Here is a 22,264-nt window from a genome sequence, read left to right as displayed (position 1 = left end):
GTATTTGCTCCTGTGGTCATTTAACACTTCTCATGCTGGACCAGTGGACCTCTTGAGGATGCAAAATTATCCTTAGTTTCAGTAAAACAGCAGACAGCAGTTTTAGAATCAACATGGTTCTGTAGCTTCAGAAGAAATACCAAAGCCAAAAGACTGGTCATCCTGTTGGGAAGCTGAGTATGACAGGGTGATATTAATCTCTGTCCCAAACGTTTTGCGTTAGCATGCCATTAGTGAAGTAGTACTATCCTTCCTTCCTGTTACTTTAGCATGCTGTTGGCCCTCAGGCCATACTTCTATCTATATTGCAACCATTGCTGTGTTTGTTGCTATGGGCTATATCCATAGACCAAGCAGCAGGTGAATTGAAGAGCAACACTGCTGGTAAATGTGACAAACCTGCCAAACAGTTCAGATTGAGTCTTGAAGTTGTCTCCTTCTTCTGCTTCCATTTGTACTTACTGCCTAAGAAATGTGCTCCTCCCACAGCCTCCTTCCACAGGTAATGAGGAGAATGGGCGAGTGTCAATCACCTTTTTTCGGCTTTTCCGTGTACTAAGGCTGGTAAAATTGCTGAGCCGAGGAGAAGGCATCAGAAACTTACTCTGGACCTTCATCAAGTCCTTCCAGGTCTGTGTCACACTAGCTTAGAGGGCATGAACCTAATTCCAGATGCAAGAAAGAACTTAAAAGTGGGGTGGTGGGAGTTAAAGACAAGAACTTCCCATATCTTTGCAGTTCTGGATATATGATTCTTGCATTCTTCTGTGCTTTGTCCCACAGGCCCTGCCTCATGTTGCCCTGTTGATTGTGATGCTGTTCTTTGTCTATGCTGTGATTGGGATGCAAGTAAGGATTCAAGGAAAAGTTTGTATTTCAGCAGAGGTGCAGCCAAGATTCCTAATCTTTCATCAGGATTGTACACTTATTCCCTTCCCTTGGATGTTGCACTCATTATCAGTTCCCTGAAATCTTCTCTTCTGAAGGACCACTGTGCATTCTATGAAATGAGCACATTATTCTCCTGTAATGTAGATGGGAAACGTAGAGCCACACAGTGGCTCCAGTGAGTCATTTGTAGTCTTGGTCAGAAATCAAATAAGATCTGCATTTCCATATATTGAGTCTGTAGCTGACCCATGAGATCATTACACCTTGAAAGCCCCATGCTTCGAACCTCCATAGACTTTATTCCAAAGGAGTCAATGCTTAGTAATCATAGACTTTCAGCTTTAAGATCTGCAGATCAACCCATGCATGTTATTCAACAATAAATCACACAATTTCTATTGGGCTGATATGGCTTTTAAAGGGCTAATTAACCAAGATTAAGTCTATCAATAGCTATAAGCAATGATAGATAGCTGAGTGGAACCTCCACATTCAGGGGCAGTATGTCTCTGAATACTATTTGCTGAGATGCAAAGGTGGGGACATCTGTTGCCTTCATACCCTCTGTTTGTGGTCTTCTTAGAAGTTGGCCATCATTAGAAACTGGATGCTGGAATAAATGGACCCTGAGCCTGATCTAGGGGGGTTCATCTAGTCTTATCAGTTCTATTCTTTATGTCTATTTACATATTTAGAAATGCAAGTCCAGTAGCACTTTAAAGACTAACAAGATTTCCAGGACTTAAGCACCCTGTCCCCCGAGCTACCTGGAGCATTGGTGACCTATGTAGGCTGGGGTAGAGGGCAATTCTCCATCTTTTATGCCCCCCAGAAATCACACCAACCTCCTCACACAGTTGACAACAGTCCTTTATTTGGACGCCAATATAAAAAGTTTGCAAGAAGCGGTTAGCGTCACCCTTCCTGCAGCATGACCTAAGAACCAAGCTCTGTGTTTGACCACCCCAAAGAGCTTTTGGCTGCTGCTTTTAAAGCCTGCTTCAACAAGCAGCCTAACCTAGCTGCCTCACAGCCCTACCCTCTCCCAGCTGCAGCTGTGGCTGTCAGCCCTGCTCAGACCCTGAGTCATCTGCCAAAAACTGCCCCACCTGAGGCCTGCTCTGCCCTCCTAGAGCTGGCCTCTCAGTACTGGATGGACACCCTTTCCACCAGCATCTCTCAGCTCCTTGCAGGCTGCAGTCCTCCTGGCCCCAGGTGGGTTGGTTCACCAGCTGCCTGACCCTCTCACACCTGGAAATCTTGTTGGTCTTTGCTACTGGATTTGAATCTTGCTCTTTTACTGCAGGCCAACATGGCTACCCACCTGAAACTGTATTTAGAAACTGTATATTCTGCATTTTTCATAACAATACAGGCTCTTAAAATGGCTTACAAATGAACCAATAGCAACACTAAAGCCTTATAAAATATTTAAAGCTAAAAAACTAATTATGATAGCCATAAAAGTGAGTATGATTAGGACTGTCTGTAACCTTAATCATTTAATTTTCTTAGAGGGGGGCGGATCTAAAAATCAGAGCAAAGCTAAACAATGGAGAGTAGCAACAGACATAAGGGAAATGGTGCAAAAAAGAATGAGTTGATCAGGGAAACACAGGATAGCAATTGATACCTGCACAAGGGAGTTGAACCAGACCTTCTGCTTTACAGATGTTTGGGAAAGTTGCTCTAGTGGATGGAACCCAAATCAATCGGAATAACAATTTTCAGACCTTCCCGCAAGCGGTGCTGCTGCTGTTCAGGTCTGTATCATATAAGCCCTTCCACATGTTAAGCTTTCGCAGTACTATTTCCACAGTACTCAGGGTAGTACAGAATTGCCTTTTCTCCCTCCCTATGTAGTTGGTCTCTTTTTCTTGTTTGCACCACCCTCGAGCGAAGAGCTTTTAAAATAAAAAGGCATTGTTTCAAAGATTTGGTAGAGCATTATGCATTGTATGCAGAAGTCCCCAAACTCGGTCCCTGCCATCTCTAGCTCAAAGAATCCTAATAGATGGGGTAACACATCTCTGCCTGAGACTTGGCACTTTCATGTGAACATAGGCTTCATTCAAACATTAGTGCAACCATGTGGTTGCCACTAAAAATACTTTTGCCATTCCAGAACATCAAAAACCACTGCAAGAATATTTGAGTCACACAGGATTGCATGGGAAGTATTCAGACTGGAGGTGCTGGCACAGGCATTTGTCTGTAGTCTAGGGGACAGGCACATGGAATCTCAAACATACAACCTTCAGCAATGTTTGAACTGGGGCTAACTTACGGTAAGATGAGGTCAAAGTCCTCTTCTTACAGTCAAGCCATATAAGAATTCTGCATTACTCTGTCTGATCAACCAGGTGAGGTAGGGTCCCCAAAATTCTCAAGATGCAGGCAAAGATGTTGACAAAGGGTTGTTCTCCTGCCTTGTAGGAGAATTGCAACCAGGAAAAATAGTGATTATCTGAGAACTGATTAACTATGGACAACAAGTGAAGAAATAAATATAAAATGTGGGATTTTCAGAAAAGGAAAGGAAAACACATTTTAGATACCCATTATCAGATGACACATGAATCTTTGTCTCCTAGAAGTATCTGAGATATAGAAAGCAACGTATTTAGCATCAAAAACCTGAATTCCAGAGTAGAAGCTCAAGAAACATTTTCAAATATAGTCAGCACATAGATTTTTTTGACACTAGGTACCACTTCGGTTGCTCCTGCTGTGTATCTGCTTGTCCTAAAAATTAGCTTCTTTGAGTTTCCTGGCATAGTTAAGAGGTGGTTCAAAGGGATGCATTTGTGGATGACTCCAACTTTAACAGCCATTTAATTGCCTGGCTGTGAGTACCTAACCAAATCATATAAGCTAGGAATTTAATATATTGGGACTCCAGAGTTGGATGCCAAACTCCACATCACACCTGAATATAATGACAATGGCAAAGGGAATGCTTCAGCTTCTGAGCAGGCACCTGCATTTTGACCCTGCAGTGTACCAAAATAGACCATCGCTCCTGGTTTTGGATATTTTAATTCTGACAACTCCAAGAAATTCCAAAAACAAGGACAGATCACTGCTTCTGATTTCACATGATATAGAATTAGATTCCAAAGATGCTGGCCCCTGTTCCCTTTCCAAAATATGGTATGTCCTCTTCTACTAATCCAGTTAATGTATTCTGAAAAGGAGGACTGACCTTACCTTATTCCTTTCTCTAGGTGTGCAACAGGTGAGGCTTGGCAAGAGATTATGCTGGCTGCCAGCTATGGGAAGCCGTGTGACCCTGAGTCTGACTATGCCCCCGGGGAAGAATACACTTGTGGCACAAACTTCGCTTATTTCTACTTCATCAGTTTCTACATGCTGTGTGCATTCCTGGTATGTTCTTTGTGCTCTCCTGGACAGTTCCTGGACAATCATTTGCTGTGGAATGACGTCTGTCTGTAATATTAATATTTCACACTTCCTCCAAGGAGCTTACAGCAGCACACATGGCTCTTCCAGTGTCTGAGAATGAGGGGAATCCTTGGACTTACTGGGGACTTCCTATGGGGAGGGGGAGAGTCTCTAGGCAACTGCCATGGAACTATACCTCTTTAAAAGAATATTGATTGGTGACATGTCTGGACAGCTCCAGGAGGGTGGAAAACTGGATGAGAACAACCAGAGTAGCTTCTGGCCACTCACTAGGCCTTCCTCTCCCTCAAGTGGCTGGAAGTAGCCAAAAATGGTGCTGCTCCCATAAATGAGTGACCCGGACGAATGGGAATTCAAACCCAGGTTTCCCATAGCTCATTCAACATTCTAATCAGTACACCACAGTGGCTTGTGATATGGCAGTAACAATAACAAAAACAATAACACAAAGCATTAAAGTCCAAAATAAATATAACAGGCCCCTGCCTTCACATCTAAAATGACGGGCATGTCTTCCTTGAACAGTAAAAGGGGGGTTATGTTTACAGGGTGCTGAACCCTCTCCTATCTTGTGCATTATTTCCCTGTAGTTAGTTTAATTTTTTTTTTAAAATATCCCACCATTTCTTTTTTAAAAACCCTCATAGGTGCTGGTCATGCCAATGTGCCTCCAGTTATTGGAAGCAAGTACTGAGGATCATATCGGCCGAGTTGAAAGCTTCCCTTCTTTGTCATGCTAGTCTGCTAGCACTTGTGAAATTGGCTGGCTGCCTGGACATATATGGCTATATGAGTCGGTATGGCTGTATGAGTTGGTGGCTGTATGAGAATTTGTCTGTGGTGTTTTGTCTTTCTGCTTGGGATGCTGCTTGTGAACTTTAAAAAAAAGTTGAGTGGCCCATAGTGGACTGAATATTTTGCCCTGCTGCCAAAGACTAGTCAACTGTTTCAGAGTACTCATACAAGAGGTGGGTTTACTGTAGCTAGAGTGAAACTTTCACGCCAAATCCACTGATTCCCATGCTTCCTACAGCTGCATATGTGCAGTAGTACAAACCTTTAGCTGACATTCAGTGCTGTCCGACTCCTACTCAGGTCTATTCAACGGGGTTGACTCTCAGGAAAGTATTGCGCCTTTTGTCCTGGTAAAGCAATCAGCATCATTATCTCCCATTGACTTTCACTTAAATTGTGTCAACGCATCTATCCTTAGATTATCAACCTCTTTGTTGCTGTCATCATGGACAACTTTGATTACCTCACACGGGACTGGTCCATACTGGGTCCACATCATCTGGATGAATTCAAAAGAATCTGGGCAGAATATGACCCTGAAGCCAAGTGAGAATTTCTTATTAAGCTTGTAATTATATGACCAGAGTCTCCATTGACTGAAAAGAAAGCCCTAGAAAAATTAGTGATGTTAGTCCCGATGGAAGTGATTTGAGAATGAAGTGACAGTTACATGTATCTATGGAATGGGAAGCATCAGTACAAGCATTTATACATTCCACCAGATGCTGCAGTCTTAATCTTCTCTCCTGATACCAGACCACTTACCTGGAATTTCCATGTATGTATTTGAGCTCTAATTAAGGAGCCATTCCTTCTGTAAATTAAAAGGGGACTGAGATCCACAAGCTAGTGCACTACACATAACGGCGCACATCATTATGAAAGCACCGAATAGGGTGCATATTACACCAATATTGCGCGAGCTGCATTGGTTGCCAGTGGAGTATCGGATCAGGTTTAAGGTTTTGGTATTGACCTATCAGGCCCTGTGCGGACTGGGGCCAGCGTATCTGAGGGACCGTCTCTCCCCGTATATTCCCCAGAGGACCCTCTGATCAGGAGAAAAGAAATTACTATCAGTCCCTGGCTCCAAGGAGGCCTGCCTGGCCTCGACTAGAGCAAGAGCTTTCTCAGTCTTGTCTCCCACCTGGTGGAACACTCTGTTTACCGAGACCAGGGCCCGGCAGGATTTACTATCTTCCTGCTGGGCCTGTAAGGCAGAGTTGTTCCGCTAGGCTTATGGCTGAGGCTGGGCCTCCACTGGCTGGAGGATATAACATCTACTCCCCTCCCTATGAGAGCTGTCCACCACTGTTCTGAAGCTGCTGCCATGTTTCAATTACACTGCTGCACTTTCTGTAATCGCCACTAAAAAAAAAAAGTGCTGCTATTTTTAATATCTTTATACAATGCTTTTAATGTTTTATGATAATGTTTAATGAAATGTTTTAAATGTTTTTAATGCTGTTATCCGCCCTGAGCCTGCTTGCGGGGAGGGCAGAATATAAATATGATGATGATGATGATAGTATGATTCCAAGCTGTGCCAGGTTAGATTTAGAATGACAACCACTTCATTCATAGAGCAATATAGATAAATACCAGTGCTATTTTTCATAATATATGTCAATGGCAAGGGGTAGAGGATCCTAAAGGCTCAGGATGATCAGTCTGTTTGCACACATGGCTAATATCCATTGATTGAATGGGTGTTTGAGCTCCTGTTTTTAAACATGCAGGTCTCTCTTGCAAGTAAAGGCAGGACTCATCTTTTACATACAAGAAACTGAGGGTCACTTCATATAATGTGATCAAAATGTTAAGCAGCATGTGTATTTTTGCATGTGTGTGTATCAAAATGTTAAGCAGCATGTGTATTTTTGCACGTGTGTCAAATATATATCAAATGTGATACACAAGTATCCTGCATAGACACAAGCAAAGAAGCTGGGATTGGCTGTGGCTCCCCATTGCATCAACATGTGCAGGAAAACACACGTTCTGCAAAGTGTATGAAGCAGATAGATGAACTCACCAAGTTCTGAGGGCACCTCTGCTTACATTCTTGTTGGAAATCAGATGCATCCATAAAGAACATATTCAGCACACCTGCATATCAAAGCCAGATACATATATGCTCATCTGCTCCTATCCACAAAGGCAGAATCTAAAACCATCATGATCATATGGCAGAGAAAAGCAGGATAGAAATATTTTAAATAAATAAATTATTGGTTTCCAGTTGTCACCTGGGAATATCTCTGAAGAAGGTCTCTCTCCCTCTTTCTGCAACCTTTCCTCTACTTCAGGTTTCAGAAGCAGCTGTTGTAAATAGCCAACAGACTACTGAACTGTTTTGTTTGCTTCCAGGCCTAATTCAAGGTGCTGGTTTTAATTTTTAAAGCCCTATATAACATGGGGGCAGCATACCTTAAGGACCACCTTCTCCCATAGGAAGCTAACCACTCACTCCACTCACCTTCCGAGATCCTGCTTTGGGTACCCCCACCATCTGAGGCTAGGCAGGTGGCAATCCAAGGAAGGGCCTTCTCAGTCATGGCACACAAACTTTGGAACTCCCCAGGGAAATTTGTTTGCCCTCCTCTATTGCCGTGTTCCAACAACAGATGAAGACTTTTTTGTTTTGTCAAGTATAACCTCAATAAGTGTTACTGGCCCTCCTCCCTGTTTTTTTGGTGTTTTTTGTATTGTGTATTTGCATTTATTGAATTGTTTTACACTATTTCAAACATTGGTTTAAATTTAAACTGTTTTAAATTGTTTTTAGTATTTTAATGCTCACTGCCTTGGAGCACCTATTTTGGGTAGAAAGGCAGCATACAAATGTTTTTAAAATTAATAAGAATAAATAAATATCTTCCTAAAGTAGTTATTTCCACTAGGGGCTGAAGATCCATTTCTGCAATAGACAAAAAAAAGGCTCTACTTTTTTTTCCAGGGGGCGCATCAAACATCTAGATGTGGTGACTTTGTTGAGACGAATCCAGCCTCCTCTGGGCTTTGGGAAGTTTTGTCCACATCGTGTGGCTTGCAAGGTAACTTTGTGGATACATTTCCTTAAGTACCCTTAAGTACCCTTCCTTAAGTACCCTACGCGGATTGGGACCGACGTATCTGAGGGACCGTCTCTCACCTTATGAGCCCCAGAGGACTCTCCGCTCTGGTGGAAAACATCTTTTAAGTGTCCCTGGCCCTAGGGAGGCCCGCCTGGTGTCGACCAGGGCCAGGGCCTTTTCAGTCCTGGCCCCGGCCTGGTGGAATGCTCTGTCTTGCAAGACAAGGGCCCGGCAAGATTTGCTTGCATTTCGCCAGGCCTGTAAGACAGAGCTATTCCGCCAGGCATATGGTTGACGCCGGGCGGTGCCCCCCCATGGAGGGGGGGTTAAACCATCGCCCCTATGCAAACACAGAGGCATGTATGAACTACTATGCAGTATGAACTGTAATATTTAATGCTTTTAAATGTTTTAATGTATTATTTAATGCTTTTAAATGTTTTTAATGTTGGTTGATGTTTGTATTTGTTATCCGCCCTGAGCCTGCGAAAGCGGGGAAGGCGGAATATAAATATAATAAATTAAATTAAATTAAATTCTTGTCCACCTCTGCCCCAACTCTGCCCTTTCACAAAACGGCAGACCCAATGTCCATTGCAAGGACTCTTGTTGTGTATAAGATATAAGAATACTGCAGGTTTTTTTATGGAGCAAAGGAAACAGTAATAGTTATTAAAAGCTGGGTGCCGAAAAGTGCTCTTTGCATGAGTGTGTCTTTTTGTAACATGGAACTGTTTGTTATGCAGCGCCTGGTGGGCATGAATATGCCCCTGAATAGTGATGGTACCGTCACTTTCAATGCCACGCTCTTTGCTCTGGTGAGAACAGCTCTCAAGATCAAGACAGAAGGTGAGAGATGGAACCTGCCCATGGCTATGTTCAGGAGAACTCCACAGTGGTGATAGTTTTTTTTATTCATCTCATGAATTTTAAAGAGCATTAGTCACCTTACATGCTGGCAGAGGCACTGCTGACCTTAAAATCCATTACTATATGATTACACAGGCCCCACAGAAGATGCTATAAATCAATACCAACTAATGCTTTTCTACTGCATTTAATCACAAGACCTCAAGGAATCAGGTCCTCATCTGTAGTAAATTAGCATAATTTGCTTCAGTAAGCCTTGCCAATATGTTGTATCTGGAGTTCTTCTGCTTTAAAACACCTACGCTTTACAAAAAGCACATGTTAAGGATGTCTTCCACCTGAGAGCTGATAGTGGCAGCAATAGTTTTACGAAGATCATCACATTCCACAAAGCCAACAAGTATGTTTAAAAGGTTCTTTCCCCACTACTGGCTCATATACATGCAGTGATTGGGCACCAGCAATCTGTAAACACATAAGCTGCCTTATACTGAGTCAGATGCCCTATCACCAAGCCACACCCCCTACCTAGGTAAATGCTGCATACATATGGCCAGTGGATTCAAGAGTCCTTTAAACAGGACACTAGATGCCTGGAGCACCTATGCAGATAAGTGTTTTTCAGTTGCCTCCATGTAGCTTTTGCCCCATTTAAATCAGCCCTCAGATACATCCACCACTGATGTCCAGTATGGCACTTAGTAATAACTGGTTGTCTGCAATATTATGCCATGGATAAGACAGGAAATGAAAAACATGGTGAATCATTTAGAAGACTACTTGCTCATAGGGGATAATAGCTGAAGACGACAGACAAGAAGCAGGATAATGTGCAAACCATTGCAGCTAACTTTTCATAGCAGAGGCAATAAGGGAGACAGGCCACGTATATGGTTCAACCCCCTTCAGTTTTTTGCTGGGCAGGGAAAGGAATTTGCTCAAAACTTTCAAGGGCTACTGACAGTTAAAGCAGATGATCCTGGATAATATGGTCCAATGATCTGTCTCAGTATAAGACAGCTTGATGTGTTCATATGCCTTACTGTTACTATTGCAGGTAACTTTGAACAAGCTAATGAAGAACTAAGGATGATTATCAAAAAAATCTGGAAGAGAACAAGCATGAAGCTCCTGGATCAAGTCATTCCACCAATTGGTGGTGAGTCCTCAATTTAGCAATCAAGAGAGATTTTCTGATAGCTGATTCTCCATTCTTCAGTGGGGGATTTGTGTATTCACAGTTCTCCTTCACAGTGTTTCTAGGCAATCTGGTGTGTTCTTCCTGGCATTATACTGTTACTGAGTAATCCTAATGCATTCATTTGTGTGCATCTCTCTAGATGATGAGGTGACTGTGGGCAAGTTCTATGCTACCTTCCTCATACAGGAACACTTCAGGAAATTCATGAAACGGCAGGAAGAGTATTATGGATACCGGCCCAAGAAGAACGCTGTTGAGATCCAGGTAAGTGGGAAATGAGACTGAGGATGCTATAAGATTTCTTCTGATCTTAGGAAACAAAGCTTTTGGTCAACTTGTAACAAGGCTAAATAAGATGAAAACTTTGATTCTAAATAATTGCCATGGCACAGCAAACCCAAAATTTTGTACTGTGGTGTCTGCATAAGGGGTATTTGCAGAGAGCTGGTTGTTTGTCATACAATAATCTCTTTAATAACATTCTCACAAAGCTTTTCCTCCCTTCAAACCACTTATGGTTGTTGCTTCTCCTTGTCTCTACTGGTCATATCAACATATGCCCAGATTTATCTCTTATGGGATTATGCCTATGTAGGATTTTAGTGTGTATTGTATGCACCTAATCCCCAGGGTTATTTCATGGGAAGGGAATGAGATCTCCTTGGGACAAATGATTAGATCACACCCTGCTGCTTCTCTGACTACTTTCTTCTCTGATGTGAATGATTCCTAGTAGTGATGATGATGATAACTTCTCATCTGTACTGTTCTAATGAGGCTGGTCTGAGAACCATTGAAGAAGAAGCTGCTCCTGAGATCCGTAGAGCAATCTCTGGGGATCTGACTGCAGAGGAAGAGCTTGAGAGAGCCATAGTGGAGGCAGCAATAGAGGAAGGCATCTATAGGGTGAGTGTGAACACAGAGGTAATGTTCAATTGAAGGGCCTTTCACATACCCCACCCTTACTGCAACTTTCAGCAGTGGGTATCATTACTAGTAATGGTATGCATGGCAGGAAAGTGCTCCTTGGTAGGTCAAGACCATTTTGTCCCTGAGATGGCTCCCCCACAGGAAAGTACCATTGCTCCTTATCAACAACATAGTTGCTGTTCTAATGGGCAGAGCATTAAGGAAGAGGAGAACCTGAGCTGATCTGTATTTCTAAATTAATGTTAGCAGTCTTTCTATTCTATCCTACTAAAAGCCACTGTAATGATGGGCACCCTGAATACTGTATCACTTGCAGGGCAAAATGCATCTATTTATGCTTTCTGTGCACATCATTCAAACGCATATCTTGCAGTGGAGGCGCCTCTGCCATGGAGCAAAAGTATGATTACATTTCCATCCCCTGTACGATAAACACACCTGTGACCCTGAATGGAGCCAAGGAAACCTCCTGCCTGCAAACTGCAGCACAAGTTCCATCTTTTGGTCCCACTAAAATAGACTAAATCCAGGAACTGGCTTAATAGGATGATTAAGCTGATGTTCTGAAGAGCTCTGAGAGAAACTGTTTTGTTGTCCAGAAGGAAATTCAGAGAGTTGTAGATTTTAAATAGGCACCAGTTCTTGCCCTCAGGGCAACATAACCACCCTCAACATAGATACAACTCTAAAATATAAGTAGCCTGACCTTAAATCTTGTAATGATCCAAAACAGCCCTGCTCTACTGCATGGCAGGAGGCGTGTCAGTCTCCCAGGGAGGCAAGGCTGTTGCCCATGCTTTGTCTCTCACGGCTAGGTTACGGGCACTTCTCCACTCAGGGACAGCAGCATGAAATTAGACATTGATATTAACCACTATGCCTGTGCTATTTTTTTTATGTTTAATCACACACACACTTTTATCCTTACAAAACCCTGAGAAACAGGCCCATCTGAGACAGAGAGACTGGATGAAGGGGGCCGTCATGGATTTGCAATGATTTGGCCCTGGCTGTCCACTTCAGCCACACTGGCTCTCGAAAAGACCGATACAATATGAAATGGTTCTAAAACTGCCTTTTATTAATACATCTATTCTTATGAAATGTACTTGGGAGTTATGCATAATTAAAAGTCAGAAATCCTGTGGAAGTGGAAAGCTAGCTCATCAGACTTAGTTGATCATTTTGGTCACCTATCTTTGTTTGGGCAGGGGGAGAGGAAAATATATATATATTCCTCCCCCCCCATATATATATATAAAAATTCCTATAGGATAAAATTCCTAGTCAGCTATGATAGTCAGTGTGTGAAGATGGGCCAGTCATTCTCCCTCCCTCATGGACTAACCTCCCTCATGGACTTGTTGTGTGGATAAAATAAAGGAAGGGATAACCAAGTATGTCACCCTGTGCTCCTTGGAGGAAAAGTGAGATGAAAAAATACACTAAATAGATTTAGAACAAAAAGAACTTAAGGACCTTGTCTCCCCTCTCTCTCCCATGACCTCAGAGGACAGGAGGTTTGTTTGGCCACGTGGACACCTTCATAGAACCCAGCAGTCCCCTGCCGCCTCATGTGGCTAGCCAGAGACCCCTACAGTTCACAGAAGTGGGGAGTGAAGATTTAGATTCTCCCGTCTTCCTTGATGACTTCCCACCAGACGGGCATGCCAATGTGAACAACAGCAACAGCAATGCCAACAACAACACGACAGCATGGTAAAACACAGTATGGGAGCTGACAGTGGGAAAGCATCAGTCTTGTCAACAAGTTGGAAGGTCATATTCATTTTAAAGGACTGATTCCGGCATGAGGTGACTAAATGGGATCTAGAGTAGGAATGTTGCCAGTTTTGCGACAAACACGTGAACTTACCATGTTTGAAGTTGGTGATCAAATGTGAGCCAATCCCTCAGTCTGTGTACAGTTCATACTGAGTAACTGTTAATGCCTGCCAAACTGGTTTGCATTAGTTTTTCCCAAAATTGTTCACATGCGAAGATGTTGACCATTCAAACTGATTGATGGCCATTAACGTCACTAAGGACCACTTAGACAAATGCTGAAGGGTACGATTTTATTGAAACACAGCATTTATTGATGACCGATGTATATGATTTGAGGGTGATCTAATTGTCTATTTAAATAATTACCTGCTAAGCAGAGCAGTTATGCAACAAGGGCCCTAAAGAGCAGGGACTATATATATTATATATGAAGGGCTCTCCCATTTAAACATGACCATGCATGGATCCTCATTGGAGGCCTGTCTCTTGGTCCCTTCCCAATAGAGGTAGGCAGGGACCAGACAGGAGGCCTTGTCAGTTGTGAAATATCCTGGCCAGAGAGATCTTCCTGATACTTTCACTATTAAATAAAATGGAGCTTACAGTGTGTCAGATACGTGTGGAAAACAGATACGTAGTAGCTGACTTCCCCCCTTGCAGCAAGAAATCCAAGCTCTCTTGAGTCAAGGTTGTTTATTGGAAAAATCAAAACTAAAGCGTATATATATGTCCATAGATTCTACAGAAGCAATATAAGCGACTGGCTGTACATAGATCACTTGCTGAGAATGACGTAGGGGAGGCTTGCTACAAAGTTCCAGTCCTTCCCTGGGAGCCCCCCACCCGCAGGACCCAGCTGGGCATAGTCAGTCAGTGGGAGAATAGGAGAGAACCGTCCCAAGGCCACTGTGGTGAGCCATTCGAGATAAGCACGCTGTCTTCCCAGGAGCGAACTTGCCTGCGTGGAAAACTACACAGACACATAACAAGAAAGATGGAAAGACTGTGGATGACAGACCTGACACAGCGAGTTCCATTTTCCAAAGTGCTCCCAGTGCTCTCAATGGAAATGGATAAGCTCCTGTAAGGAGGCAATTTTCTGCACCAGCTGAAACTTCTGAACCAGCACAAATAGATACTTCATGTGTATCAAATTACACTATTTTGCTTTGCTGGTACAAGGGTGTAAGTGGTGGTTGCTGGATCTCTGGATCTGAAAGAACAGGCACTGCTTTGTTTCCAGATAAAGCTGGGAGAAAGCACACCCCACCACTTTTTGCAATCTGAGCATTTAAGTGTAGAGAAGGATCCAGTAACAACTGCCCAAGTCTTCTGTCCTGTATGAGAAAGGAGAGAACTGAACCTCATTGATGGTGGGAGTTTCTCCCTATTCTCAAATCTCAGGCCTTGCTAGTGTTATTTTTTTCAGTTTTCTCCCTAGGATGACATATGAAAACGAGCTGAGGGGAGAGAAGTTGCTACCACCATTTCATCAGCCACTTGTCCTGGGTGAGTTGCTGCCTCTTGCTCCCACCTTTGAGAAGCATTTTATTCCTTGACCAAGAGAAGTGATGCTGTCTGTGACCAAAGGATTCCCAGAGCAGGTGTAACCTCTCAATCCCCATCCATTATAGTGGTGGATGAACAGGGACACATCACACACTCACACTCACACTCTCTCACACATGCACACAAACATATAGGAGGTAGGGAGTTCACTACTGCTAGTGAAGCAGTCTGTCTGTGTAACTCAAATGTCTGCATATTCATATGGCAACAGAAATTGGCCAAGCCAAAATATCATCATCTCTGTTTTGTAGTTCAGCCAGAGCTCTAGCAGCAAGGCCTTTTTTTTTTTTATATATAATTTTTTATTTTCAATATCTAACATACAACTACTACATACATACATACCCTACAAAACAGTAACTACAAAAGACTACAATAGCACAAGGGATAGGAAAGAGGAGAGAAAAAAGAGAGAGGGAGGGAGGGGTGGAAAAAAGGGGAAGGTACCCTACAAACACTAAACACTACATTTCTGTTTTCCCTTCATACTGCCATTATTCAAAAGTTAAAGCTTTATATTATATTGATGGAGTGGTTGACCTTACTAAATGCAAATTACAATTTAATTTCAAGTTAAATTTTTCTTCCCCTCCTGGGTCCCGGACGGAGTTCTCTCTGCGCAACTGCAGCCGCAGTGCTCGTTTCCTCCCCCTCCCCCTCAGACTTCTCCTTTTCGTCTTGCTTGGTGCACTGGAATTCTGGGTTCCTGTCCTCAAAATCCCTTAGTTGATCTTCTGATAATATCTTAAAGGCTTGATCTTTATGGGTGAACCAGATTCCTTCCGGAAATAACCATTTGTACTTTATTCCACGTTCTCTCAGAAGAGCTGCGAACTTTTTATACTTAAAACGTCTTTTCCGGACTAGAAATGGGACGTCTTTCAATATCTTAATTTTGTTGCCCAAGAAGTTCAAATCTGCATTGTATGAATTGTATAGGATAGTGTCCCGGATCCTCTTAGATGAAAAATCGATGATGATCTCGCGCGGCAACTGACGCTTCATTGCATACTTTGAAGTAGCCCGACGGGCTTCCAAAATGGCGCTTTTAACTTCTTCTTTAGTTGCCCTCGCGGGTGTCGCCAATAGTTCCGAGACAAGACCCCGTAAGTCCTCGTTTTCCTCCTCTTTCACATTCTGGAGGCGCAAAATTGTCTGTGTTCGTTCCACTTGTAGCCCGATCAACTGATTCTCCACCAGTTTAAGCTCTTTATTCGTAGCCTTCACGAGTGACGCACTTTCCCGAGCAGACTTCTCTGCCCCCCCCGCTGCTTCCTTGATGGTTTTCACTTCGCTCTCAATTAAGCCCACCCTTTGATCTGTTTCATTCAGCTTGTCAACAAAGGGTTTTATAGCTTCACCAACCGCCCTCCGTACAATTTCCTCCAGCGATTCTCCCTTTAAGGCAGCCGAAACTGACTTGCCAAGGGCGGGACTTTGTTTTTTTGTTGCCATTTTAGGGGGGGGGGAACCGCCAACCAGATTCTGAAACTCAGAGAAGGGGAAGAACGAGCCTTCTTAGCTTCAGATCCCACCACTCCTTCGCGTGCGCTTGTAGTAACAGAAGGGATTCGCTTACTTGTAGGCTCTCGCCTAGTTCTGCTCTTTGCCGTTTCTCATGGCCCGGCAGCACTCGAGGCGCCGCGCACGTCCGCCGGCCTCCGTAGGGACAAACGGGCAATTAACCCCCCGCATTGATTCCGGGGGGCTCTTCCCGCAGCGTCCCGGACCCAGCCTCCCTCACTGGGAGTTTTGGGGGCTAATCTTCGCAGATCAGCCGCCCGGACAGGGTGCTCGGCCGCTTCCTCTCGAGCCAGCGAAGAGGAGCGTCCGACATGGCGGAGAAAACGAAACCGAATCCCAGCAGCAAGGCCTTTTTAAAGGTTGCCGTGTTTAATCTCTATGAGTTTCATGATTCCTCATCTCTCTTTGCCTCTCCTCCAGCCAACAAAGGCTCCCTTCAGCCTGAAAAGCTACCAAGGAAAATGAGCCAGATGCCAAAACATGGTGGCACAAGCTGTTCAGAACTACAGCTTGCCATGCACCAGGTAAGTGTGTGAACTCAGCTCTGTTGCTTTCTTCTCTCCATACTAGTTTGGAAAGGCCTCAGCCCACATTGTGCTTTCAGTGTTCCCTTTGGAGCACATGGCCATAATGTTGGTGGACAGTCAGCAAAGGCATCCAGTCTGGTGGGTGAGTGGGGGAGAGGAGAAGAGTGACCGTGCAGAACCAGGTCTACTCAACCTACACAGCCGCCTGGTTAAAATGAGAGGCCAGCATCCCATTAGGACGCATGATCTTCTAGTATCTAGAGGCCCATATCAATGATACAGTCCACTGGGTCTCACTTCCCATTCTCTCCCATCCCCACAGATGGACAGAGACTGGCTTATGCATTCCCTCACAGCAGGCATACTTCATTTGATGCTGCAGCTGCACCATACCAGCTCCATTAAAAGAGGAATGCTAGGCTATCCATGTACAAAACATAAAATGCAAATAGTGAAAGAATATTATGGCATAATTGCTGAATTGGTTTGTGCAAGCTTATATGAACCCTATATTAATTCTTAAACTCAAGGCAAGGTTCAGTTTGCGTATCTTTTCCTCCTTGAAGTTAATGCCATCACAATATTGTGCCAGAAGCTCAATGGAAATAGCAGTCTTCCTCTAAGGGAGGTCACAGGACAGCGGGGGAAATACATGAGAGATGCAATTGGCAGGGCAACAAAGAGGTTGGCAGCTGACGCCGAGCAGTTCCTACTCCAATATAACTCTTCTTGTTTCTACACAGTCGCCCAAACAGAAGCCGACTAAGTCTGAGCAAGAGGCAGAGGAAGAGGAAGTGCTACAATCTAGCCATACCAGTGAAAGAAACGCATCAGGGGACATGGAAGCCAATACCCCAGCTAATCTCCAGCTTATTCAAAAGGTACAGCTGTGGCACAATAGAGGCAGAATCGAGGACAGGGACATTCAGTAGGGATGGACTGGTAACATTTCCAGCCTGGAATGAAAGGACAGAGTGCAGGAGCCATGGCTAGCTATGAATCCTAAATAGAAAGTAGAATTATGTTGTAGTGAGGGGAGTACAGTAGACGAACTGAGAAAGGGACCACGTGCAAGGGAAGCCTCCCTGGAGAGGTGCAGGCAGTTACCAAGGCAACCATGAGCTCCTTTCTATTCCTTCCCAGAACATATCTTAGGGCCAATTTACACTAACAGCGGTATCCAGCAATATGTCTCTTTTGGGCCTTTACTTAAGGTGAGGTCATGTACTGTATTTTAAATGCTCTGTTTAAAAAACTAAACATATTCCCTGTATATAGAAAATTAGTATGGAGAAGATCATATTCTAGCCTTTTTCTGGATGCAATTCTTCTATGTGCAAGAGGTTTTTCATGGGGAGGGAGGAAATTCCAATATGCATCCTCCCACTTACATCCTAAAGGGATATTTATCTGTTTGTTTATTTATAGTCTGCCTTTCTCACTGGGACTTGAGATAGATTACATAGTGTCAGGGCTGGCGCACCCACGGAGGCCAGGTAGGCGGTGGCCTTGGGCGCGCGGGCACTGGAGGGGCGCTGGAGGGGGTGTTGGGGGCAGAGGTGCGCGCAGCGATGCTGGCATGACTGGGCTGCAGCTACTGCTGCAGCCAGCCAGCCAGCCCCTTGCCGCCGCCGCCACCGCCACACACCCCAGCCAGGCGCAGCCTCTGTGCGCCGCTCGAGCAGCGGCTCGCGGCTTCTGCACAGGGCCGGCACGCTGCCTCCGCCACACGCCCCAGCTGGGCGCAGCCTCCACACACCACCCCAGCAGCGGCTCGCAGCTTCTGCGCCCGGCTGGGGCGCGTGGCGGCGGAAGCACGGGGCTGGCTGGCTGGCTGGCTGCAGCAGCTGCAGCCAGCCACGCCAGCTCCGCTGCGCGCTTCACCGCCCCAGCCGAGTGCAGAAGCCATGAGCTGCTGCTGGGGTGGTGCATGGAGCAGCCTCCGCGCGCCGCTCCAGCAGCAGCTCGCAGCTTCTGCGCTCAGCGGTCCTCCGCACACCGCCCAGCCCCGCTGCGGCGCATGATGACATCTGCGATGATGTCATCACGCAGTCCGTGGCGCGTGCGCAGGGTGTGTGCAAGCTGCCGCAGGCGCCAAAACCTCTGGCGCCGGCCCTGCATAGTGTAATTCCATATGATCAACGGCTGGGACTTTCAATAAATAATACAATAGGGTATAGAGTGCAGAAATTTGAAAAAAAGCTGAAATCTGATACAGAGCTGAAACAACGTTGAAACAAAACATAAGCAATGTGACATGACATAATAAACAACAGTAACAGACAGTGCACAATAGTATAGTCTATAGTCCCAATCCCTTTAGCGAATCATCTCTTTGAACCATTTCCTTACAGCACAACCCTATTACCTGTAAGAAAGCCCTTCTGAATAATTTTGTTTTGCACAGTTTTTAGAAAGCCAGGAGAGTGGAAGCTTTTCTGACCTCTTCAGGAGTATAGTTCAGGAACTGCTTCACCACTTTATTCTGCTGATTGTATAAAACGGTTGTTTATTGGACCAACTGCCAATTTTTTGTGGGGATTCAGTGATGAGACTGGGGGTTTTGGTCTCAATTCATGACATCCCACAGTGCATTCTGAGACCTTGTAAGTTTCTTGATATCTGCTTAGCGTTGTTTCCTTGAGAAAGGGCTAATGAAGGACCCCTATTTTAGAGACCTCATTTTGCTACCAATCATTGCTCCCGTTTCTTTGGCAAGTTTGACTTTCTCTATAAACTGACCCGAGGAAGACATCACACAGCATCTGAGCAAATGACAATCAACTGCTAAAAATCTAGCTCTGTGCAATTTTTCCTCAAGTTAAAGTGTCAATGTAATGTGAAGCAGAGCCAATGAGCATTTGAGTGCACTGGAAAGGGCTGAGAAGAGTCGTTTCTAAAGTTTGTCATGCAACTAAACTTCCATTTCCTTTGCTACAGGCTCTGATCTCTGGGGGACTCAGCTTCCTTGTCAAAGACTATTCATTTTTGAAACTGGTACAAGATGAGATGGCTGCTGCCATCCAGATGGAGGTGACAGAAATGGAGGAGGCTGCTGCAATTTTGTTGAATAGCAAGAAACACTTGGCTACGTCTCTGTGCAGGTCCCGTAGCTTGGCCAGCTCCTCAGAGGCCATTCCAGATACCCGAATGTGAGATGTTGTCTTGTCCCCAGCCTTTCCCCCCTCAGCAGACCTACTATACAGGGCCAATTGTTTGCCTGTTTTCAGGCAGTTACCTGGAAAACATAGCAGTGCCTGCACAGACTTGTCTCTGATTGGTTACTCTCTGCAACATGACAGGCACATGGAAGAGATTGCAGAGGGAAAAATAATTTTCCTTGGTTCCAAAGAAGAGAGATTAGAAATGGGTCATTGTTTCACACAGGTGGAGATGGTACCATTCAGCATGCCTCTCTACTTTCATAAGCTAAATAGGATAAATATTCCTGAAGAGAAAGATCCAGGTTTCCTCCTAGCTCATTTCTTCCCTCTTGCACATTGGCAAATATCTCAAAAAGTGTCTTGTGATGAAATTATTTTTAAGTTTTAATAAACTGGAAGAACCAAGAAAGATGATCAGCTTTGATTTACACACCTTTACACGTACAGTGGGCATGAAGGGCTTCTGGGGCTGAATTTTACAAAGACCCTGTAAAATACATCTGTTTAAATTATTATGGAAGGATTTTGTTTCGTACAAGGTGTTCAGTTTAGTAGCACCAAAGTAATTATTTTTATTTATCTTGTATATATTTTACAATATATATTCATCGGAATTCTAACCCACCCTACTCCTAGAGTTCAGAATGTTTATGATTTAATAATACCATATAAGCAATTATTTGTGCTAAAGTATCTCATGTGTGAAAAGCTTAAGTATGCTTTCCCAAAGCAAGCCCAATAAATATTTTGGAAATATCTTAGGGCTTTGGTGAGTTGGAGATATTCTCAAAGTTAGGTGTACATCATGGACTCTCAGACTTGTCAGTTGTCCTCGTCTCCACACTGCAATCATATAACTGAATTCAAAAGAAATTATATGGCCATGAGCAGCCACACCCAATATCCCTCTAAGTGTGCCTGGATTTCGTGCATGGATGAAGAAGAAATTCTTGTTTGCTCTAGGCAACAGTGGAAAAGGCAAGTATGTATGGCCTTTGTCTGAAAACAATGTTGACTAGTCAAGCTTCTGATGTTGTGGGACTGGATTTCCTATGCACAAGAAAGCCAACGCTGCAATCTGACGACCTGAGAAACTTCCATGGGAGGCTGTTACAGCTGTGCATTGTGTAGGTAATCAGGGCTGCTTCCTTCCGTGCAGCTCTTGTTGCTGCTGTGAATGCAGAAGCATTTGCATTGGCAACAGTACATCTACATAAAACTTCTCTTTGCACATCTACATAAAACTTCTCTTTGCACTTTCCTTCTCAGCTCTTCCTGGGTGTCATACCCCATCACCCGCAGCCATCAGAGGGTTATTTCAGATTTTTAAAAATCAGTAATAACTGATCATTAACAAGTCTGAACATATGCGGGTGATGGGGTATGACACCCAGGAAGAGCTGAGAAGGAAAGTGCAAAGAGAAGTTTTATGTAGATGTGCAAAGAGAACATATGATGCCAACTAGTTTTCAGAGTAACACTGACTTGTTTTTATAATGCTCCTTTGAAACATAGTATGAATCAACACTACAGCTATCGTAAAAGTTAGATGATATTAGTACTGAATTTTATATATACGTATATTTTATATATTTTACCAGGGCTTTTTTTCTGGGAAAAGAGATGGTGGAACTCAGTGGGTTGCCCTCAGAAAATGGTCACATGGCTGGTGGCCCCACCCCCTGATCTCCAGACAGAGGGGAGTTGAGATTGCCCTCCGCGCCGCTCAACTCCCCTCTGTCTGGAGATCAGGGGGTGGGGCCACCAGCCTTGTGACCATTTTCAAGAGGTACCGGAATGCCGTTCCACCGCTTTCCAGCTGAAAAAAGCCCTGTATTTTACACATACTTTGTATTCACTTTGTATATAATTTACTTTATATGGTGACCCATCCACAGCTGGCCCAAGGAACGGAGGAGATGGGGAGAGGTGCCTGGTTGAGGAGATGCAGGAAGATGGCAGATGTTGGCAAAGAGAAGGATGGCAAGAAGTTCCTCAGTGCAGCACATCGGCCACATCAGGTAGAGAGCAGTGAAGCACTGCAGGGGGCTAGGCAAGAGGTTGGGGCCTAAAGGAGCAGCACCAAGACAGAGCCTACACTCGCACCTACCTCTTTCTCTCCTCCTCTCACTTCTCCAAGAGCTGAACAGCTCCCACCAATTCTCCAACTCCCCCCCACCTTTCCTCCAGCTACAGCTACTATTATAAAGTTATTCGTTGCCAGCCAACTCCCCTCCCCATTACTGTTCCAAAGGGGGAGGGGGAGGCAAGAATGGAAGAAGCTGACAGGGAAGAAGAGAGAAGGAGAAGAGTGATGGCTGGCCTGCAGCCTACCTTTAAAGGCTTCGTGATCCACTTTTTGTTCCCAACCCACAGTCTGGAAAACACGGTTCTAGAGCATCATTACACTATAGTGATATAGCAGCAGGTGGTCTTTTTTAATTCCACCCAAAAAACCCACCCCTTTTGGCAGTATGGATATAGGTGAAATGGTGGGTGCAA

The 22,264-nt window shown here is 44.3% G+C and overlaps 1 protein-coding gene across 3 annotated transcripts in view; it reads left to right on the top strand.

Moving 5' to 3' along the window:
• Positions 1-20,523, top strand: part of CACNA1S (calcium voltage-gated channel subunit alpha1 S) — a 79,992-nt gene extending 59,469 nt beyond the window's left edge. For 2 of the 3 annotated variants that reach the window (XM_054979105.1, XM_054979107.1), the window contains 15 exons: positions 490-630; positions 784-849; positions 2,563-2,654; positions 4,119-4,278; positions 5,531-5,658; positions 8,072-8,168; positions 8,936-9,038; positions 10,117-10,218; positions 10,400-10,524; positions 11,038-11,166; positions 12,701-12,909; positions 14,408-14,487; positions 16,492-16,595; positions 17,342-17,479; positions 19,539-20,523. In XM_054979105.1, coding sequence (XP_054835080.1) covers positions 490-630; positions 784-849; positions 2,563-2,654; positions 4,119-4,278; positions 5,531-5,658; positions 8,072-8,168; positions 8,936-9,038; positions 10,117-10,218; positions 10,400-10,524; positions 11,038-11,166; positions 12,701-12,909; positions 14,408-14,487; positions 16,492-16,595; positions 17,342-17,479; positions 19,539-19,754 — 1,890 coding nt within the window. In that variant the 3' untranslated portion in view covers positions 19,755-20,523. The remainder of the gene's footprint in view (positions 1-489; positions 631-783; positions 850-2,562; positions 2,655-4,118; positions 4,279-5,530; positions 5,659-8,071; positions 8,169-8,935; positions 9,039-10,116; positions 10,219-10,399; positions 10,525-11,037; positions 11,167-12,700; positions 12,910-14,407; positions 14,488-16,491; positions 16,596-17,341; positions 17,480-19,538) is intronic. The other variant, XM_054979106.1, reaches the window with a different exon arrangement.
• The last annotated feature ends 1,741 nt before the right edge of the window (positions 20,524-22,264 follow it).

Source organism: Eublepharis macularius, chromosome 5, assembly GCF_028583425.1.
Source record: "Eublepharis macularius isolate TG4126 chromosome 5, MPM_Emac_v1.0, whole genome shotgun sequence".
Classification (NCBI taxonomy): domain Eukaryota; kingdom Metazoa; phylum Chordata; class Lepidosauria; order Squamata; family Eublepharidae; genus Eublepharis; species Eublepharis macularius.
Note: the sequence above shows the minus strand (reverse complement) of the source record. Positions and strands in the feature narration are given on the sequence as shown.